Below are 16,216 nucleotides of genomic sequence, written 5' to 3'. Positions count from 1 at the left end.
TTGGAAACCAGAGTGTTGGTCTGGAGGGGAAATAATTTATAATAATAATTACTAAACTGCAACAGCATTTGTACGTAAAATGATTTTAACTGTACTTTAAATTCTTATAAAAAATGCAGGATAATTCGCCCCTCTGGCGCGAACTTGTATAAATCTCTGGCATTAGGTAATATTTATCGCTTTCAGTTTATCTTTCCTGCTCCTTTAGAGATTCTGCACACGGCATCCTGTATATTTGTCAGAAACTTGATATACTTGACGTCGGTGCGACCTCAGTGTTCGACAGAAAACATTGACGTGTCGGATAAAACAAAATGCATGATACTTCGCTTGAAAACTTTATCTAAGAACAGAGAAGTCTTTTTGTCCAGGATGTCTGAATTTAGCTTTGATGTGAGTTTTTCTTCCTCCTTCCATTCATCTTTTCTCAGTTTCCAGTTGCCTTCTCGCTGCACTGTGCCAGAAACAGGCTGTGAAAACTGAAAGGGGGGTTCAAAAATGTGTCAGATATTTGCAGAAAGTACAAGAAACTGTGACCCCAGGAGGAAACTAGATGATGTACATCTCCATCAGACATCCGAACGCACAGTATATTTCATCATCTGGTCCGTTGCTTTACAAATAAATGTTTCTGAAGTGGATAGTTAATCACCTTATTGTCATTTTTCAGTACGTATACTGATATTATATTCTCATACTGATAACTGTAACTTACACAGCAATGTGGGCTACAACCCTGGTGCATCTTAATGTATAAGAGTATCTTCTCTGAGGCAGATTTCCTGTTTACTTTAGCCAGAAGTTTTTATATTTGCAAAGCAGTCGTGATCTTAGGTCGCACAGATGGCCTCAGTGTAAAGAGGCAGATCAGAGGTCGGCAAAACAAGCTTGTTCTACTTTGGCCCCTGCATGACCTGCAGCTCAAACTTTCGACTTTTGTTTCTTTAAATGAACTTTAAATCAGAATAATGTATGTGCTGCTTCTGCTCCACATGTACCCCAATAATCTTGCTTTTATAATGTCGCTACTATATGAAACGTTATTTATCGTTGCTGCTTTGATTTGATGCGTCATGTGCTAGTTGCTCTACATGACCTTGTTTTTAATATTAACATATTAATATAAGCGAGCCCCGGAAGGCTGCTTAGACCTGCTTCAGTCTCGTATTATCACCGTACCCATGATGCTCAGCTGTCAGTTCTTCTAAGAGGCGTAAGTGTAAATAACTAAACACAATTTTTCATCATCCTCTTTGCATTCATCAAGCGTTTTTGTACGAGTATTGCTGAAATATTTTGAACCGTTGCTACAAAAACCACCGGCTGTGTGTGTGTGCGTGTGTGTGTGTGTGAATAATTTAAGGACACACTTCCCAGCTTCACCCAATCAGGCCAAACAAACGAGGGAAGCCCACAGGAATAAAAAGCACGGTTCTTTAGGATCTCTTCTCTCTCTCTCTCTCTTCGCTGTATAATCATATCAACTTAACAATGACTTTAGAGGCAAACTGCAGATCAGCGCGCACACTAAAGGGTGCTTTTATGCGAGCGGCTCCCAGCAATTAGGGAGAGAGATGTGTTGAATCTGAGAGGCGCTGATTAGGTTAATACATTCTCATCTTACATCGAGAAAGAGAGAGAGAGAGAGAGGCCTTTCAAGTGCAAAGATCCTCCACGCTCTGACACCCGGTGAGAGCACTCACTCAGAGTAGATGGAAGATCACACACATATGTCGGAGTACAGACGAGCCACGTCACCTGCTGTCCGGCGTCCGGCGGGCAATATTCTGGGGTAATTATTTCATAAAAGAAGCATGAATTTTCTCTACGCAGAGCCTCTGTGGGCTCACAAGGAGTCTTTAGTGATGACAGCCACAAGAGGGGCCCTCGGAGAAGCTCCGGCGTTGGTGTGTGTTTGTCAAGCCGGGGCCTCCTCCTGCTCTCTCGCAGCGGCTTGAGAGGGACATAACTGTGCCGTTGAGAAAGCGTGTGTGTGGTTGTCACAGGTACTTACTGCACAGACTTGGAGGACTGGGACCTGAACTTGCTGAACTCGCCTGGAGCGGTCCACTCTGTACCCAGCTGCAACACACAAGACAGGAGAGGCACAGATCAGAGCGAGCCGGTGGGAGAGAGAAAGAGGGGGGGGAGGGGGAGAGAGGGAGCAGCGAGAGACGACTGAAGAGGATTCATCTGAAAAACATCGATTTTATGATTTTTTTTTAGGCACTGAATATGACTTAACTGGACGGGCCCTGTCTGTAAACAAGCAGGATTACAAAGAAATACAGAGAGCAGACTGGTTGTTTGGAAAAGGAGGCGAGATCGTGAGATCGTCCTTGGTTAGGATGGCACAGCAAATGAAGAGTAATTGGGAAAAACACAACAATATGCCCCCGAAGCCACGGGGACAGTCAATCAGGAGGCGAGTTCTGACAGGCAAATTGAGCAAACAGATGAGCGCTAATGCCTATAAATAGAAAGAAAATCAGAAACAGCCATTCCCTGCCAATACCAGCTCTAAGAAGCCGGCTCATCAGGACCCCTGGGGCCCCCCGATTCAGCTGAGCCAGTGCCCATTCATTTCCTCAGCAAGCCAACGCGACTAATTAGGGCCCCCGCTGCTGCTGATCCATAATGAAAGAATAAGGCTAAGATCACAGTGGGCCTGCTTTTAATTGTTTGTGCTGGCCCACACTTCAGGGTTTGAAAACTGGTCAGAAAACATTGTGGGGTGTGATGCTAATGGATCACAAGAGCCTTTCAGCATGCAGAGAGAGAGAGAGAGAAACACACACCTACAAAATAATCACACCAGCATCTATGAATGTATTTGCTGGCATGAGAAGAGAGCCGCTACGGGAGAAGACAACCTCAAAAAAAAACAAAAAAAAAAAACAGGCAGTAATGTCCGTCCAAAATCAACCAGGCCCCTGGCAGTCATGAGAGCCTCTGAGAGTCTCTGTGAAGCAGTTGGCTGGAGTGGAGGAGGACACAATGTGTGCTACTGTGCCTTCGCCGTGAAGCCCCACAGCACGCCGCCGCCGTAGTACATTTCCACACCAACAGTTTCCTCGCGTACTCCTCCTCCGGCACAGAAGACCGGAGGAGGAGAGAGTGGTAGGAGTTAAAAAAAAAAAAAAAATGGCTGGGAGAGAATATTTAAATCACACACACAAAAAAAAAAAAGCAAGAAGGAAGGTGGTAGATTAAGCTCAGTCAGCTCAACTTGATTTACTTGGATTCACATTAAAGATGAAAACTTTTCTTCCAGCCAATATACATTTCAATGCGTATTGACATTCATTTGCAGGAAAAACCGCTTTGTGTTGATTTTCAATTACGGTTATTTGAAGTTGATAGAAGTTGAGCGGGGAGCCTTGTTCGCTCATAAATGCTGCGATGCTAATTTGGTCTCGGGTCGGCTTTTTTCCAAATGAAATCTAAGCTTTAATCAGACAGTGTTAATGGAACAATCCACTGAATTAACATTGCAAGTCTATAACACTGTTCTTATTCGATGTAGGCTCGCCAGGTGAGCTATACCAGCAGTGCAGCCGCTATCTGCTAGCTTCAAAGAGGCATGCACAGTTTTTACGACTCAACTCCGCAAACGCCATCCAGCTCCCTCTGAAGCTCTGTGCACCTTCTTTTTATTCCCCCTCACCTGGAAACACACTGAAAGTTTCCACTCACAGCATCCAGTCAACTCTCAAACAACACAAGTGCAGTTGACCTTTTGGTACAGCGGCACGCTAACCTGCATTTGCTAACCTAGCTACCCCTCGTCCGTCCCCTCAGTAGCTTCAAGTTTCAGGAGAGGTTGTGTGAAACATAAATAAAGCGGAATATGATAATTTGCTAATCCTTCTTGGCATAAACTTAAAAAAAACAGTACACAGCCAATATATAAAAGGTTTTACCTCATCAGCTTCATTTATTTGTGTACATATATATTTATTCTGAGTTTTAAAGGGGCAACAAAACATTGAATTTTGTGGGAAATTCTAAAAGATTTGAATGAATGCTCACAAATCACCTGATAAACAGGTTAACTGGTAACAGCTGATCGTGACACTACTGGGTATGAAAGGGCCGCCAGCACATGACTGTATAACCTATATTACGTGGGGTTCATTTGTTACCGATTGTGTTCTGTTTTTGCTTCACAGCGTCAGGACGTTTTTTGGGAATCAGTGTTGTATAGCTGTGAAACAACAACGGCTCGGTTTTTGATGCTGCTGCGCTAAAAAACAAGTAGTGATTACTGCAAAATGTTGCTTTCAGAGACCAGTCGGCTCATTAACACACCAACACTGCAACCTGTAAACGCTGCACTCGTTAATTATCCACACAAACTCCCCCACTGCCTCCTCTTTGTATCGTCTATGCCTCTTACTGTTGTGATTGTTCGGAAAACAATACTTGTGTTTCACTATTCTTGTGTAGTATGAAGCGCGTGCCGCTCTCATAAATTAATGAAAAGCGTTAACTCATTTAACTCCTCGGCTGCTTTAAGTTTTCATCGTGTTTTGTTCAGCTCACCCTGATTTCTGACAGCAACAACTGCATAAAGTGGTGCGGTGGGATCTCATTTAAGCCGTCTCCCACGCAAGAATTATTATTAAAATAAAAATATCTGTGTCGCTGCAAAGCGCTGTTGGTTTATTAAGAGCCTTCAGTGAAAGTTAAACGACTTTGACGAACCGTAGCTGAACGGAGGGGGCATCTCGGCAGAACTTGAAAATAAAATCTTCCAAAGCGGAGCGAAGAAATCTGCGACTTAAAACTCGTCACTGAATATAAATGGGGAAAACGTGCAAGACGATACTGTTGAAATCGTCTCCAGTTACTGAACCTGTTTGTATCCCCACTGAGCAAACAGTTTTCTCAGAAAAAGAGCGTAGATAAAATAAAGAGAGCGATCACACAGCAGAGGCAGCACTGCAAAAATATTCATCTCAGCAAGTTCTGTTATCTCCTGCTGACTCTAAATACGGTAAATATGTTTTATTTTATTAGAAGTGAAAAGAAAAAACTTTGTACAGGCGAAAAAAACCCCACAAAAGTTTAGTTTGTTTTCAAAGCAAATGGAAATTTAGAGGAGAAAGCAGAAAGAGGTGATGTCGTCTCAGTTCAGAGTGAAAGTGCAGATAAATATCGACTTCAGATGAAATTGATGAAAGAAAATTCGACTTCTCGCCAGTTAAATTCGAGAGGCTACATCTGTAATGACTTCTGTGTGCAGGCACATGATGTTTTACAACGTTCTGAACTCATTCAGTCGTTCATGACCTTTTTTTTTCGTGTCAATCCGTTTCCCCTCGCCTCAATCTCTCAGTACTTCAGTCTCCTTCCAGAGTTTTGAATGATCGGGTTTCCAAAATGTTCACTGAGGTTTTTAAAACATGCAGTTTCACACAAAGGAGGAAAAAAACATGAATGCAAAGGAGCGAACCCTTTTCCAAAATTAAAGGTTTTCTTTTTTTTCCTCTACTCGTCAGACGGTTAGTCAGCTGCGCGTGAACACAGGCAGGATCACAGGCGCTGTTACGAGGACAAATAACAGCGCTGTACCTCAGTTTCCCTATGAAAGTATGAAAGTGGCAGCTGTTCTCCGAAGGTACGCGGGTGTGTGCAGTATAGACACAAGGATACGCACACACACACACACACACACCTCACACACACACACATATATGCACAAAGACATGTTTCCCCACTAAATGGTGAGTCACTGCTTATTGAGGGCAGCGATGTAGGCGGGAGGTAAATTGTAGGGCAAGCAGCCAGGGAGTCATGATGGGCAACACACACACACACACACACACACACACACACACACACACATATCACACCCTAAAACACACCCTCTAACTGACACACTGTCTTATTTTGCTTCTACCTGCTCTCCTCTGAGAAATAAGACAGGGGACTTGGAGACCACATTTCTTAGACCTAAAGCAGACGAACAACCCAGACACACACACCAGCCTCGCTCTCACATAACCTCCTTCTTTTTTTCTTCTCTCACACACAACACACACACACACACACACGCTGTGTCTCTGTGTGTGCACCTCACCCACATATGTAGGTACCTTGAGAAAACTCATTTCAGGTGGCCACTGGCCCTGAAACACTGAAAAGCGAAACTCAAAAACAGGGTCACGGAGTATAAGAAATAATGTAATAGAGCTGTGGAGACTTTTACTCCTCGCTCTATCAGCCCGTTCTTCTATAAGGTCTGCTTTTGTCTCTGAGTGAGAAGGCCGACCTGCCGTGTAACTTCAGAGTGCTGTTTTCTTTCTTTTATTTCGTCTCAGCCGCGTGCACGAGGACACGAGGACACCCAGGCCGTGAGGTAAGATGGATAAAGTCGGGAGGGGTCGGGACTGCAAACCAGAAACCAGGACAAGTAACCTGACATTCACGGAAAAGTTTCAGACTAGAATTTTGATGCAGGGGAAAAACAGCCAAACTCGTGACCCTGACGCTGCACGCGGTTGTTCGTTATTAATGGTTTAAAAGGTACAAGTATGTTTTTCTTGCCACAGCATTGAGAAAAAGCCTGATTGTAACCTGGAAAGCCTTTAACTTGCTTAATCAATCAAGTGAAAGAGGAGAGGCCTCTGTGGTGGAGTAACTCCACAGTTCAATTTAAAAAAAGAGAAAATGCAATCGCACCTTACCGACACACGGCGAGCTAGAGAGAAAGATGAAAAGTCGAATACGCGTGACAAGATATAATATATACAGCATTATGACAAAGCCCAAAACATAAATAAGTAATAAACGAGGGATTTATGGGAGTTTTATGTCATGACAGAAAAAGTTAAAGTGTAAAAAGTCATTAATTATTAATACTACATGACATTTTAGGCGTTAACGGGCATCTTGTTGTGCATTCTCGTGCGTTCTCATTCCAAAGTCGTTGATATTTGTTTAGTTTTTTCAGCCAGGTGTTAAAAACTAAAGTATTCTTATATTATTTAGCAGCTGTGACTCATCCACAAAGCGCGTCATCTCCTCATCAGGAGGTTGGTGGTTCGACCCCCGGATCCCCTGCCTGCATGTCGAGGTATTCTTGAACCCGATTTGTCGAAGCCGTGTATCGCTCCTGACGAGCAGGTGCGACAGGTGTTTTGAAGCGCTGTGAGTCATCTCTGCTACTCATCAGATTGGAAAAGCACACTATAAATTCAAGTGCATTGATCGTTTAGGTTCTTTAACCAACTCTGAGGCTCCTGGAGGAAAAACAACACGCAGATTGCCTCTGACCTCAGCATAGACAACAGAGTCGTTGTCATGGGAGTAATTGCAATCAACTTGATGTGAAACAGCTGCACTTAGAGCCACAGTCGACAACAGCTGTGACCTCTGGGCACACTTGTCTCATTAAGCAGTAATGCTCCGCTCCCTCAGGTGGGACCGCGCTCACAGTTCATGAGACGAGTCTGTCTGGATGAATCGTACGGTTCCAAACAACGTTTTTTCCCTCCCTTCAACGCTCCTCCTCCGCTGCAGATACTTCAAACTGGCTGGAGGTTTGTAATCTATCACAATTATCCTCATGTCTGCTTTAATTGTTGTCAAAGTTACATTATCAGTGGGTGGTTGGACAGCTGTTGGAGAAGCTTGAATCAAACATCGTGCACACGCTAATGTAACGGCAGGAATAAAAGCAAACATAGACATGCTGCCTGCTGTGATGGATTGCCTAACTCAAGCAGGTTTAATATTTTAATCTCGGGGGCATCCATTTTCCTCCCTGTTTGTTGTATTTTTTTATTTTTTTAATGTCTTTCCAAATGGATTACTGGGTGCACGGAGGTTGCAAATGTCAGCTTGGAACTTCAACAAAGAACGAAAGTGATTATACGCTTGTCGTGGGGTTTTTTTCAATCCCAAAAAATGCTATTTTACTATTTTTGCACAGAGGCTGCTGCCTGGCAGTCAAGCAACCTGAAAAGCCTTTTCACGGCAAACATTTTGACTTGTCATAGAGGGTAAAGCACAGGTGTTACTAAGCCCATTAACTAAGGTTGTCCCAGTAAGACATGACAGTGTGACAGGGAGCCAGCATGCACCATGCGAGGGTGCTAAAAAGTGAAGCATTTTTCATTTTTATACCTTTTACTCCTCCGTCTGTTGGTTAGCAGTGATTTTTTTTAGACGGTGTATCATTCCAAATATTAAAGGGATATTCCGGTGTAAGTTTAATCCATGGTCTAAATCACTGTGAAACTGTGTTAGACAACCTCTCGTGAGATCAAGTTAGCAGACCGCTAATTTACGGAGTTTTATCAACCTCAGAAACGACTGCACCACAACAATACACTGCAGTAAATGGATCCAAATATAAACCGCCACCAAAAAGCCACAAATAATGCTCAGAACAGCACCAAACTTCAGCAACAGTACAAATAGGGTCTCAGCACATAGTCCGGGGCATCTAACCTCCGCTAGCTTAGCTGGATTTCTATTGTGAAGCTAAAAACAGAGTTCAACTCTCCTCCATCAGCTTCCGGGTCGGGGAAGTCCCGACGCGACGATTACCGAGTGCGGTTAGAAATGCTCAATTCCGTTCTTTTCCCTGTCCGCTCTCGATAATAACTGTTCTAAACTGGCAGGTAAGACACATATGAACTTTGATTGCTATTCCATGGAATCATAATCATACATTTTCATCCATGAGCCGCGGAACTCTACTGCACTCGGTAATCGACTCGTCGGGACTTCCCGTCAACAGGAAGCTGCTGCAGAAGAGTGGTAAATTTAGTCAGCTTTTCAGTAGAAATCCAGCTAAGCTAGCGGAGGTAAGATGCCCCGGACTATGTGCTGAGACCCTATTTGTACTGTTGCTGAAGTTTGGTGCTGTTCTGAGCATTATTTGTGGCTTTTTGGTGGCGGTTTATATTTGGATCCATTTACTGCAGTGTATTGTTGTCGTGCGGTCGTTTCTGAGGTTGATAAAACTCGTAAACGTATAGTAAATTAGCAGTCTGCTACCTTTGTCTCTCGAGAGGGAGTCTAACACAGTTTCATGGTGATTTAGACCATGGATTAAATCTACACCGTAATATCCCTTTAAGCAATAAATCACTAAGTCTTACCAGGCTGAGAATGAGCAGCGACTGTTGCTATCATGTCTCGTATTGATTCCACCTCCACTGGCCTAGTTTCCTGTGTGTCACCGTGTATTCGTCCTTTTTTTTTGTGTCCGAGCAACACAAAAATAAGTATCACAGCACCGCGTGACGTACATCAGTCACGGCGAGAGCTACATCGGTGCATGACTGCACACACACACACACACACACACACACGGATGCATTATGCGACTCCTAAGGCTCTCTCTCAATATCAGACAGGCCCCGGTCTGGTTCGGTGGGAAGCTCCGCGGGAGCTGTCTGGACATTCTGATTGAGGGAAAATCTCATTACAGATTAGCTGTGGGCAAAAAAATATGATTAATGCCGAGACGGGACAATGGATGATCGTCACTCGCATTAGGTACATTGCATATGTGCACAGATTATGTCCCAGCAGGACCGCGGAGGAGAGAGGTCTTATTAGAGAGCCCCTCCCTTTCCTCCGACACGCTGACCACAGCAACGTGAAAGGAACAGAGGAACCGACCATGACTCAAGGTCAGTCGGATTAAACTTCATCTCTACATGTTCTGTACGTGTGTTTTTGTGTATACGTGAGTGGGAGAGACAGAAGCGGCATTGCTAGATGATGTAATCTTTTTATTAACATGTCCTTCAGGGTGGAATCAGGATGTATCAGTCACATCCGGTACATCATTCGATAAAAAAGCTCGCCAGGAAAACGCTGACAGGGGTTCTCCACAGAAACGTGGCGGTAACGCTTCAGCTCCCCGCATCTCGTCCGACCACAGCCGAATGTCTCACGGCAGCACTATTCCATATATAGCCAGTTCGCCAATCGTGGGATGACACCGCTGTGACCACTGACATAAAGTGGCAATCCTTTAGCATACCGAGTGTATTTTTAGAGCGGTGAGTCAGGTTATGAATCGAGCAGGAAATTACAGCCGGGGCCCTTCGTGTGAGCGAAAGATAAGAAACTGCCCAAATCATCAGACAGTGGCACACAATCCAATGATTTTTAAAAGTTTACACAATATCTCCGCAAAAGTTTCCCCGACCTAACCCTAAGTGAGGGGATCAACTCTGAATTTCGTATCCCTACTCCTGTGAGGTTTCCCCAGGTGCTACGTCTCCAGGGTGCTATGTTCTGTAGTTTTTAATATGTGCACTCACAGGGTTTTATGTTTCTGGGGTCCTATTTCACCCAGATTTTTATGGCACATAATGAGAACGTGATAAAGCGTCCTAGTTTCCCACAGTTCTAATTACATTCACTCTCAGTTCCCAGGGTCCGATATTTACAAATGTCCTACGTTCCCCTAGTTTTTTAATATGTGCTCTGTCAGGGTCTTCTGTTCCCAGTGTCCTATTTTCTCCAGAATCTGTCTTTATTTTCTTGTTAGACTTTTTCTGTCCTGCACTTCATGCAGACAGATGGGTCAGATAATGAGGGACGGAGCCGAGAGATTTTCATCTGCGAACCGCGACGTGTCTCTGAAGACGGGGGAGGCGGCGAGGCCTGTCCATCAGCCGGCGGCAGAATGAGTGATCCCTGGCCACAGCTCTGCTCCCCTGCTATCACCTAGATGATATTTCTCCGCCGCTAAATGTCACATCAATATTCGCTGCCGGCTAATTAATCTCAGCTCCCATGGAACCTGATGGCATCTCACATCCTGTTGGAATACAGATGGCTCCACAGCTGAACCTTTGCTCTTAACACACATTTGTCCAGAGCGCTCACACTGCACAGCGCCGGTGTTTTTTAACACTGTGCAACCTCACGCATCCTTTTTCCTTCTTTAAAATTTAAGAAGGCTTCACCGAGAACACTTTATTAGAGAAGGCAGGAGCGGCACAGCTTGACTTTTATTCAATAGCGGGCTGTAGGGTAGTTCAAGGATAGATGGAGAAAGGAAAAGATTTTTTTTTTCTCTGCAGGAGGATTTAAGTCTGTTGTATTCTGAGCTGCGTTGGAGGTAAGCGATAGCCCGAGCGGCGGGATGGTGACACGAGGTGAGCGGGTGATTACTAAACACGAAAACTGAAAAAAAAAAAAAAAAACGCTCGGTGTCCCTCCTGGTTGTCTGAGCCGGACCACTGACAGAACACAAGGCTGATACCGTTGACTGGGTTGGGAACAGTGATGTCCCCCTCGTGGCCCAAATGTTGAAAAACGCGCGCTAAAGTGCCCTCCTCGGAGCCAAAACGTGCGCTAAAGTGCCTTCTTGGGAGCCAAAACGTGCGCTAAAGTGCCCTCTTGGGAGCCAAAACGCGCGCTAAAGTGCCTTCTTGGGAGCCATAAAAGCATGCCAAAGTGCCCTCTTGGTTGGCAAAACACACTGAACTGCCCCCTGGGCTGGTTAAAACATGATAAACTGCCCTCTTGGGAGCCAAAACGCATGCTAAAGTGCCCTTTTGGGAGCCAAAACACGCTAAAGTGCCCTCTTGGGAGCCAAAACGCATGCTAAAGTGCCCTCTAGGGAGCCAAAACACGCGCTAAAGTGCCCTCTAGGGTGCCAAAACACACGCTAAAGTGCCTAATTGGGAGCCAAAACGCGCGCTAAAGCGCCCTTCTTTTCGCCCCTGCCCTTCAAAAAGTCTGTGCACGCCACTGGTCGGGAACCACAAACAAGCTGACAAACTATCGAATCGCGGATGTCAGATCCTGGCAGAATTAGTCCAGCAGCCTCTCGTCACCTCACAATGTCATTCATAAATACATTTCTAGTAAATACATTTCCCACATCCAGTTATTGAGTGCATGGTTATCGATAAAACAAAGAGAATGCATTCGTTGGCATTCAGAGCTGCGAGTCACTCTTAGCCTGAATATCATATCAGATAAGTCACTATGAAGCCTAATGATAAGGGTTTGGCTTCCCTGCACATATTTCACAGTGAAAGTGCTTCTTTCCCAGAGGTATATATTATACAAAGTGTTTTTTTTTTGCTATTTAAGTCATGACATTGAGGAGTTCGAAACTATTTTGGCCCTGAGGTGATTCACTATCTTCCTGCTCCAAAAGCTTGTTTCCAAGCAACATTAGGTAAAACCAGCGAATGTATTCAGAGTCTCAGAAACGTGTACTTAATGAATTTGCCGAGGATTTAGCACCTCTCACTGAGATTCAGACGTTATAAAAGAGTGCTTACCTTTCCCACGTAGACCAGCAGCCTGGCGTTGAGAGGACTCTCGTCAGGACTCAGCCAGAACTCAGAGTTATCATCAGACGATACCGAGAACTGGAAATCGCCTGAAGGGGAAAAACATGATCAAAGCGCGCGTTAGTGGAAGTAGACAGGTACGATTCCCAGTTAAATATAATCAGAGTATAATCAGACAGGACATGACCTCATAAAAAAGATTCTTAGGTGTAAAAATGGACCCAGAATCTAGAATGACGCCCAGATCGCTCCCGGCGGCGGTGAGAGATGACACATTTAGCCGAGGATGATATCCAAAAAGTGTTACTGCAACTTAATCTCCAATTCATATGCAACAGCGTGAGAAATGAACACTTACTCAGAGAAATCTCAAACCACGAGGAGTCGGAAGAATAAATGAGCAGCCAATAAAGAGTTTGTAATTAATGGTATCTTTAAGTATTAAAGGTGAAAAGGAGCGGGAGCTGCTTGAAGCTACTTTACCCCTTAATGATTCATGTGTCAAGCTGTTGCCTGAGACTCTTTATGTTGTGAAAAGAAAGAAATAGTGCCGATCGGTGTGACTGTCATCCTTGTAAAGACTGAGATGATCGGATCTAAGGGGAAATGAAAAGGTGTTTTATGTTTACTACAGTCGTTGAGATAGATCATGAGATAAACGAGAAGTTAATATTTTTTATACAGGTTATTGGGTCAGGTTTTCAATTAATGAGGAGAAAGAGTATGATTTAATACGTTTATAAGTCTTCCTGCTCCTTTTTTTGAACATGTAAATCTTTCTGTCATTTTGTTGCCCTTAACTTAAACTCTCGTCAAAATGCAACCAAGGCTTTGTTTGTGAATGTATATGAGTCAAACCTGCATGTAAAAGCATAATTACGATGAAAGAGGCACTTTTAAGATTTATTGTATTTTCGTTTTCAGGTCAAACTCATTTTCAATGGGAGTGCTACGGGCACTTTTACGATAGCATCAAAATCTCTATTTTTAAAACTCTAAGAAGTCTCGACACAACATGAAACTTTGCTCGTAGTATCACCAGGGTCTCTACACATGAACACGAGCATTGAGAACATTGTTTGTGTACACAGAGTTTACTAAAAAGAAGGTTTTTGAACAACTCACGTTAGCAGTAGCTTGTTCCGCTGTCGATCTCAGAATGTAACGTAACCTGGAGGACAGTTAAGGTGGAACGCTCCTAAAGCTCAGTTCCATATAAATGCAGGATTATTTGTTGTTTTGTCGTTAGCGAAAAACAATATTGACCTTGAAGTTGAAAAAGGAGCCTCATATAAGAAACAATACTGAAATCAAAAGCCGGAAAAGTCAAGTGAGATATCGTGTGGATAGTTGTTGCCAGAAGACAGTAGTTCCACCTTAACTCTCCTCCAGGTTACATCACATTCTGATATCAACACTTCTCGGCTGGCAGGACGGTGGCGAGCGGAACAAGCAACTGCTAAATGTTCTTTTTAATAAACTCTGTGTACACAAACAATGTTCAATGTGTAGAGACCCTGGTGATACTACGAGCAAAGTTTCATGTTGTGTCGAGCCTTCTTAGTGTTTTAAAAATAGAGATTTTGATGCTGTCGTAAAAGTGGCCGTAGCACTCCCATTGAAAATGAGTTTGACCTGAAAACGAAAAAAGGTAAATCTTAAAAGTGCCTCTTTCGTCGGAATTATGCTTTTACACAAAGGTTTGACTCGGGTACATTCACAAAAAAAGCCTAGGTTGCATTTTGGCGATAGTTTCACTTTAAGTTAGTTGTCCAAAATATAAATGTATCAATCAATCAAAGTTCAGGACGTGAGCAGACAATATTGAACAGTATCTAAAGTAAAAGTATTTGTAAATCGTAGCGTTTATATTCTATTACAGTGTGCAAAATTCTCCACAGAGACACATTTTACAACTACAAATCGATAGTGAATACAACAATTCACATATGATATGCACCTGAATCAGAACGGTAAAAGATCAGCATAATAAAGTATAAACGATGAAGTGATTTAACGCTCTGACGATCTCATGTAGTGACCTCTGAGCCGTCAGCTGGTTCTCTCGCCATACCCGCCAGCGAAAAAAAAAAGCTACACAAGAATAAAACAAGTGGTAATCTAATTAATAAGTTCATATTCTGCAATTTATGTAAGGGGCCCCCCCTCGGGTGTTAAAGGCTTTTCAGTTCCCATAGCAACAGGACTCAAGGTTGGGGCTGAGAGGGCGCGGCGGTGAGATTTAGCCGTGAGATCTGTGGCATTCGGCCTCAATAAAAATGTGAATATCCACTTTATTAGCGGCTCTCGAGTGGTCGGATTAAGAGGGCTGTGGAAATTGTCTACTCTCGTGAAGGACACATGCTCTAAGGACCTTGGCCACAGAGGAGGGTTTCGCTAATAATGAGATGAGTGAGTTACCATCTCTGTAAGGGTGGAGGAAGCCAAATATTCTCAGGCCGTAGTTTTTCCACTTCGGCGCCACCGCCAGCTTCTTCACCGTGGTTCTGGTCTGCAGCGAGAAAAACAGAAATAAGTGTGAGTAGGAGGAAGATTGTAAGAGTAACGCTGAGTGTTTTTCTGAAAGCAAAAATGCAAAGCAGACGTGTAAGATGATAAATTAACTGTGTGTTTTTTAGTTTTTTTTTGTCTGCTCTGATGTGAGATGCAAATGTTAGCATTCTGGCTAACTAGCTCATCACCAAAAGCAGTGACGCAGCACTACGTCCAATTTCAAACAACATTTTTGCGGTGAGTCTCATCTTATGAAAAATTTAAACATCATGACAGCACATCCACTATGTAGCTTCTCTAGCCCTGGATGCTACCACTACATTCGGACGTATGCTAATGTTAGCAGCTCTGTCTGGCTCCTAAATTAGATATGCTGCGGTTTACACATCAGGAGGCTCCTGATGTGTAAACCGCAGCATATCTAATTGCCAGACTTGTTATTCCATATATCCATTCATTTGCAAAAACACATCTCTGTTAATGTTTCATGGTGAAACATACAAACACTGTCTGGCTTTTTAAAGGATGTAAGCAGCCAAACAGCATGAATACGAGTCTGATCTCACACTTTATCTTATCATACTTGCAACATCGGGACTAACTAGCTCTGCAATGCCATAACACAGCAATGCTGTTACTTTTATTTTCCGGTATCCTCTAAATTAATCATGGTGTGTGGACGCTGGGATGCTTTTACGTGGGCTGAGACGGCAACAGCTTCAGTCTTTTAGCACGATATGCATGTCGCCTGTTAAGTGCATTTCTGAGACCCTTTTCCAGGGTTCCTGTTTTTGAGTCTGAGAGATTTAAAGTCAGACAAAGATCACGTTTTCAAATAAACCCCAGCAGCCTCGAATTTCATGAAGCTAATGTTAGCTTGATTAGGCAACAGTTGATCAAAAAGCTAGCGACAGTCGCCAGCGAGATGTTGTTGCGAATATTCAATTTCAATGCCAGAGGGTCACTCTAATACTTACATGAGGGTAGAGAGGGAAGTGCAGGTTCTTTCTGAGTTGGGCGACAGAGGAGCCACACCAGTCCTCGAACACATGCAGGTTGGCCTGGCCCTTATACTGCCAACACACACACAGAGGAAACAGGTCAGCAGATGCAGTAACAACGGCATCACATTTCCTATTTCGGTGGCGCTTCAGTGCTTCAGCTACAGCATTTGACATTCGCTCCGGTTTCAGTGGATGTATTCATTTGCTGGAATGTATGTCGCAAGCGGGAGAAATGAATTCTCCCTGAAACATGAGAACGCAGCGTGATGTTTCAAATGTTCTCGCTGTCCCGAAGAGAAAAGAAAAAGGTGACAGAGCGCTCGTCAGGGGCATCGAGAGGGGAGGGAGGGGAGGGAGGGGAGGTGTGAACTGAGAACGTCTGGAGCAGTTTGTCAGAGCTCATCCCCAGCT

General features: G+C 43.8%; 1 protein-coding gene across 2 annotated transcripts in view; it reads right to left on the bottom strand.

Annotated features, from left to right (window-relative positions):
* b4galnt4a (beta-1,4-N-acetyl-galactosaminyl transferase 4a) overlaps positions 1-16,216 on the bottom strand; it is a 147,073-nt gene that overhangs the window by 41,890 nt on the left and 88,967 nt on the right. For both annotated transcript variants that reach the window (XM_030425349.1, XM_030425350.1), the window contains exons 4-7: positions 15,779-15,874; positions 14,709-14,799; positions 12,276-12,376; positions 2,015-2,082 (exon numbers count right to left, since the gene is read on the bottom strand). In XM_030425349.1, coding sequence (XP_030281209.1) covers positions 2,015-2,082; positions 12,276-12,376; positions 14,709-14,799; positions 15,779-15,874 — 356 coding nt within the window. The remainder of the gene's footprint in view (positions 1-2,014; positions 2,083-12,275; positions 12,377-14,708; positions 14,800-15,778; positions 15,875-16,216) is intronic.

Source organism: Sparus aurata, chromosome 8 (assembly GCF_900880675.1).
Source record: "Sparus aurata chromosome 8, fSpaAur1.1, whole genome shotgun sequence".
In the NCBI taxonomy this organism is placed as follows: domain Eukaryota; kingdom Metazoa; phylum Chordata; class Actinopteri; order Spariformes; family Sparidae; genus Sparus; species Sparus aurata.
Note: the sequence above shows the minus strand (reverse complement) of the source record. Positions and strands in the feature narration are given on the sequence as shown.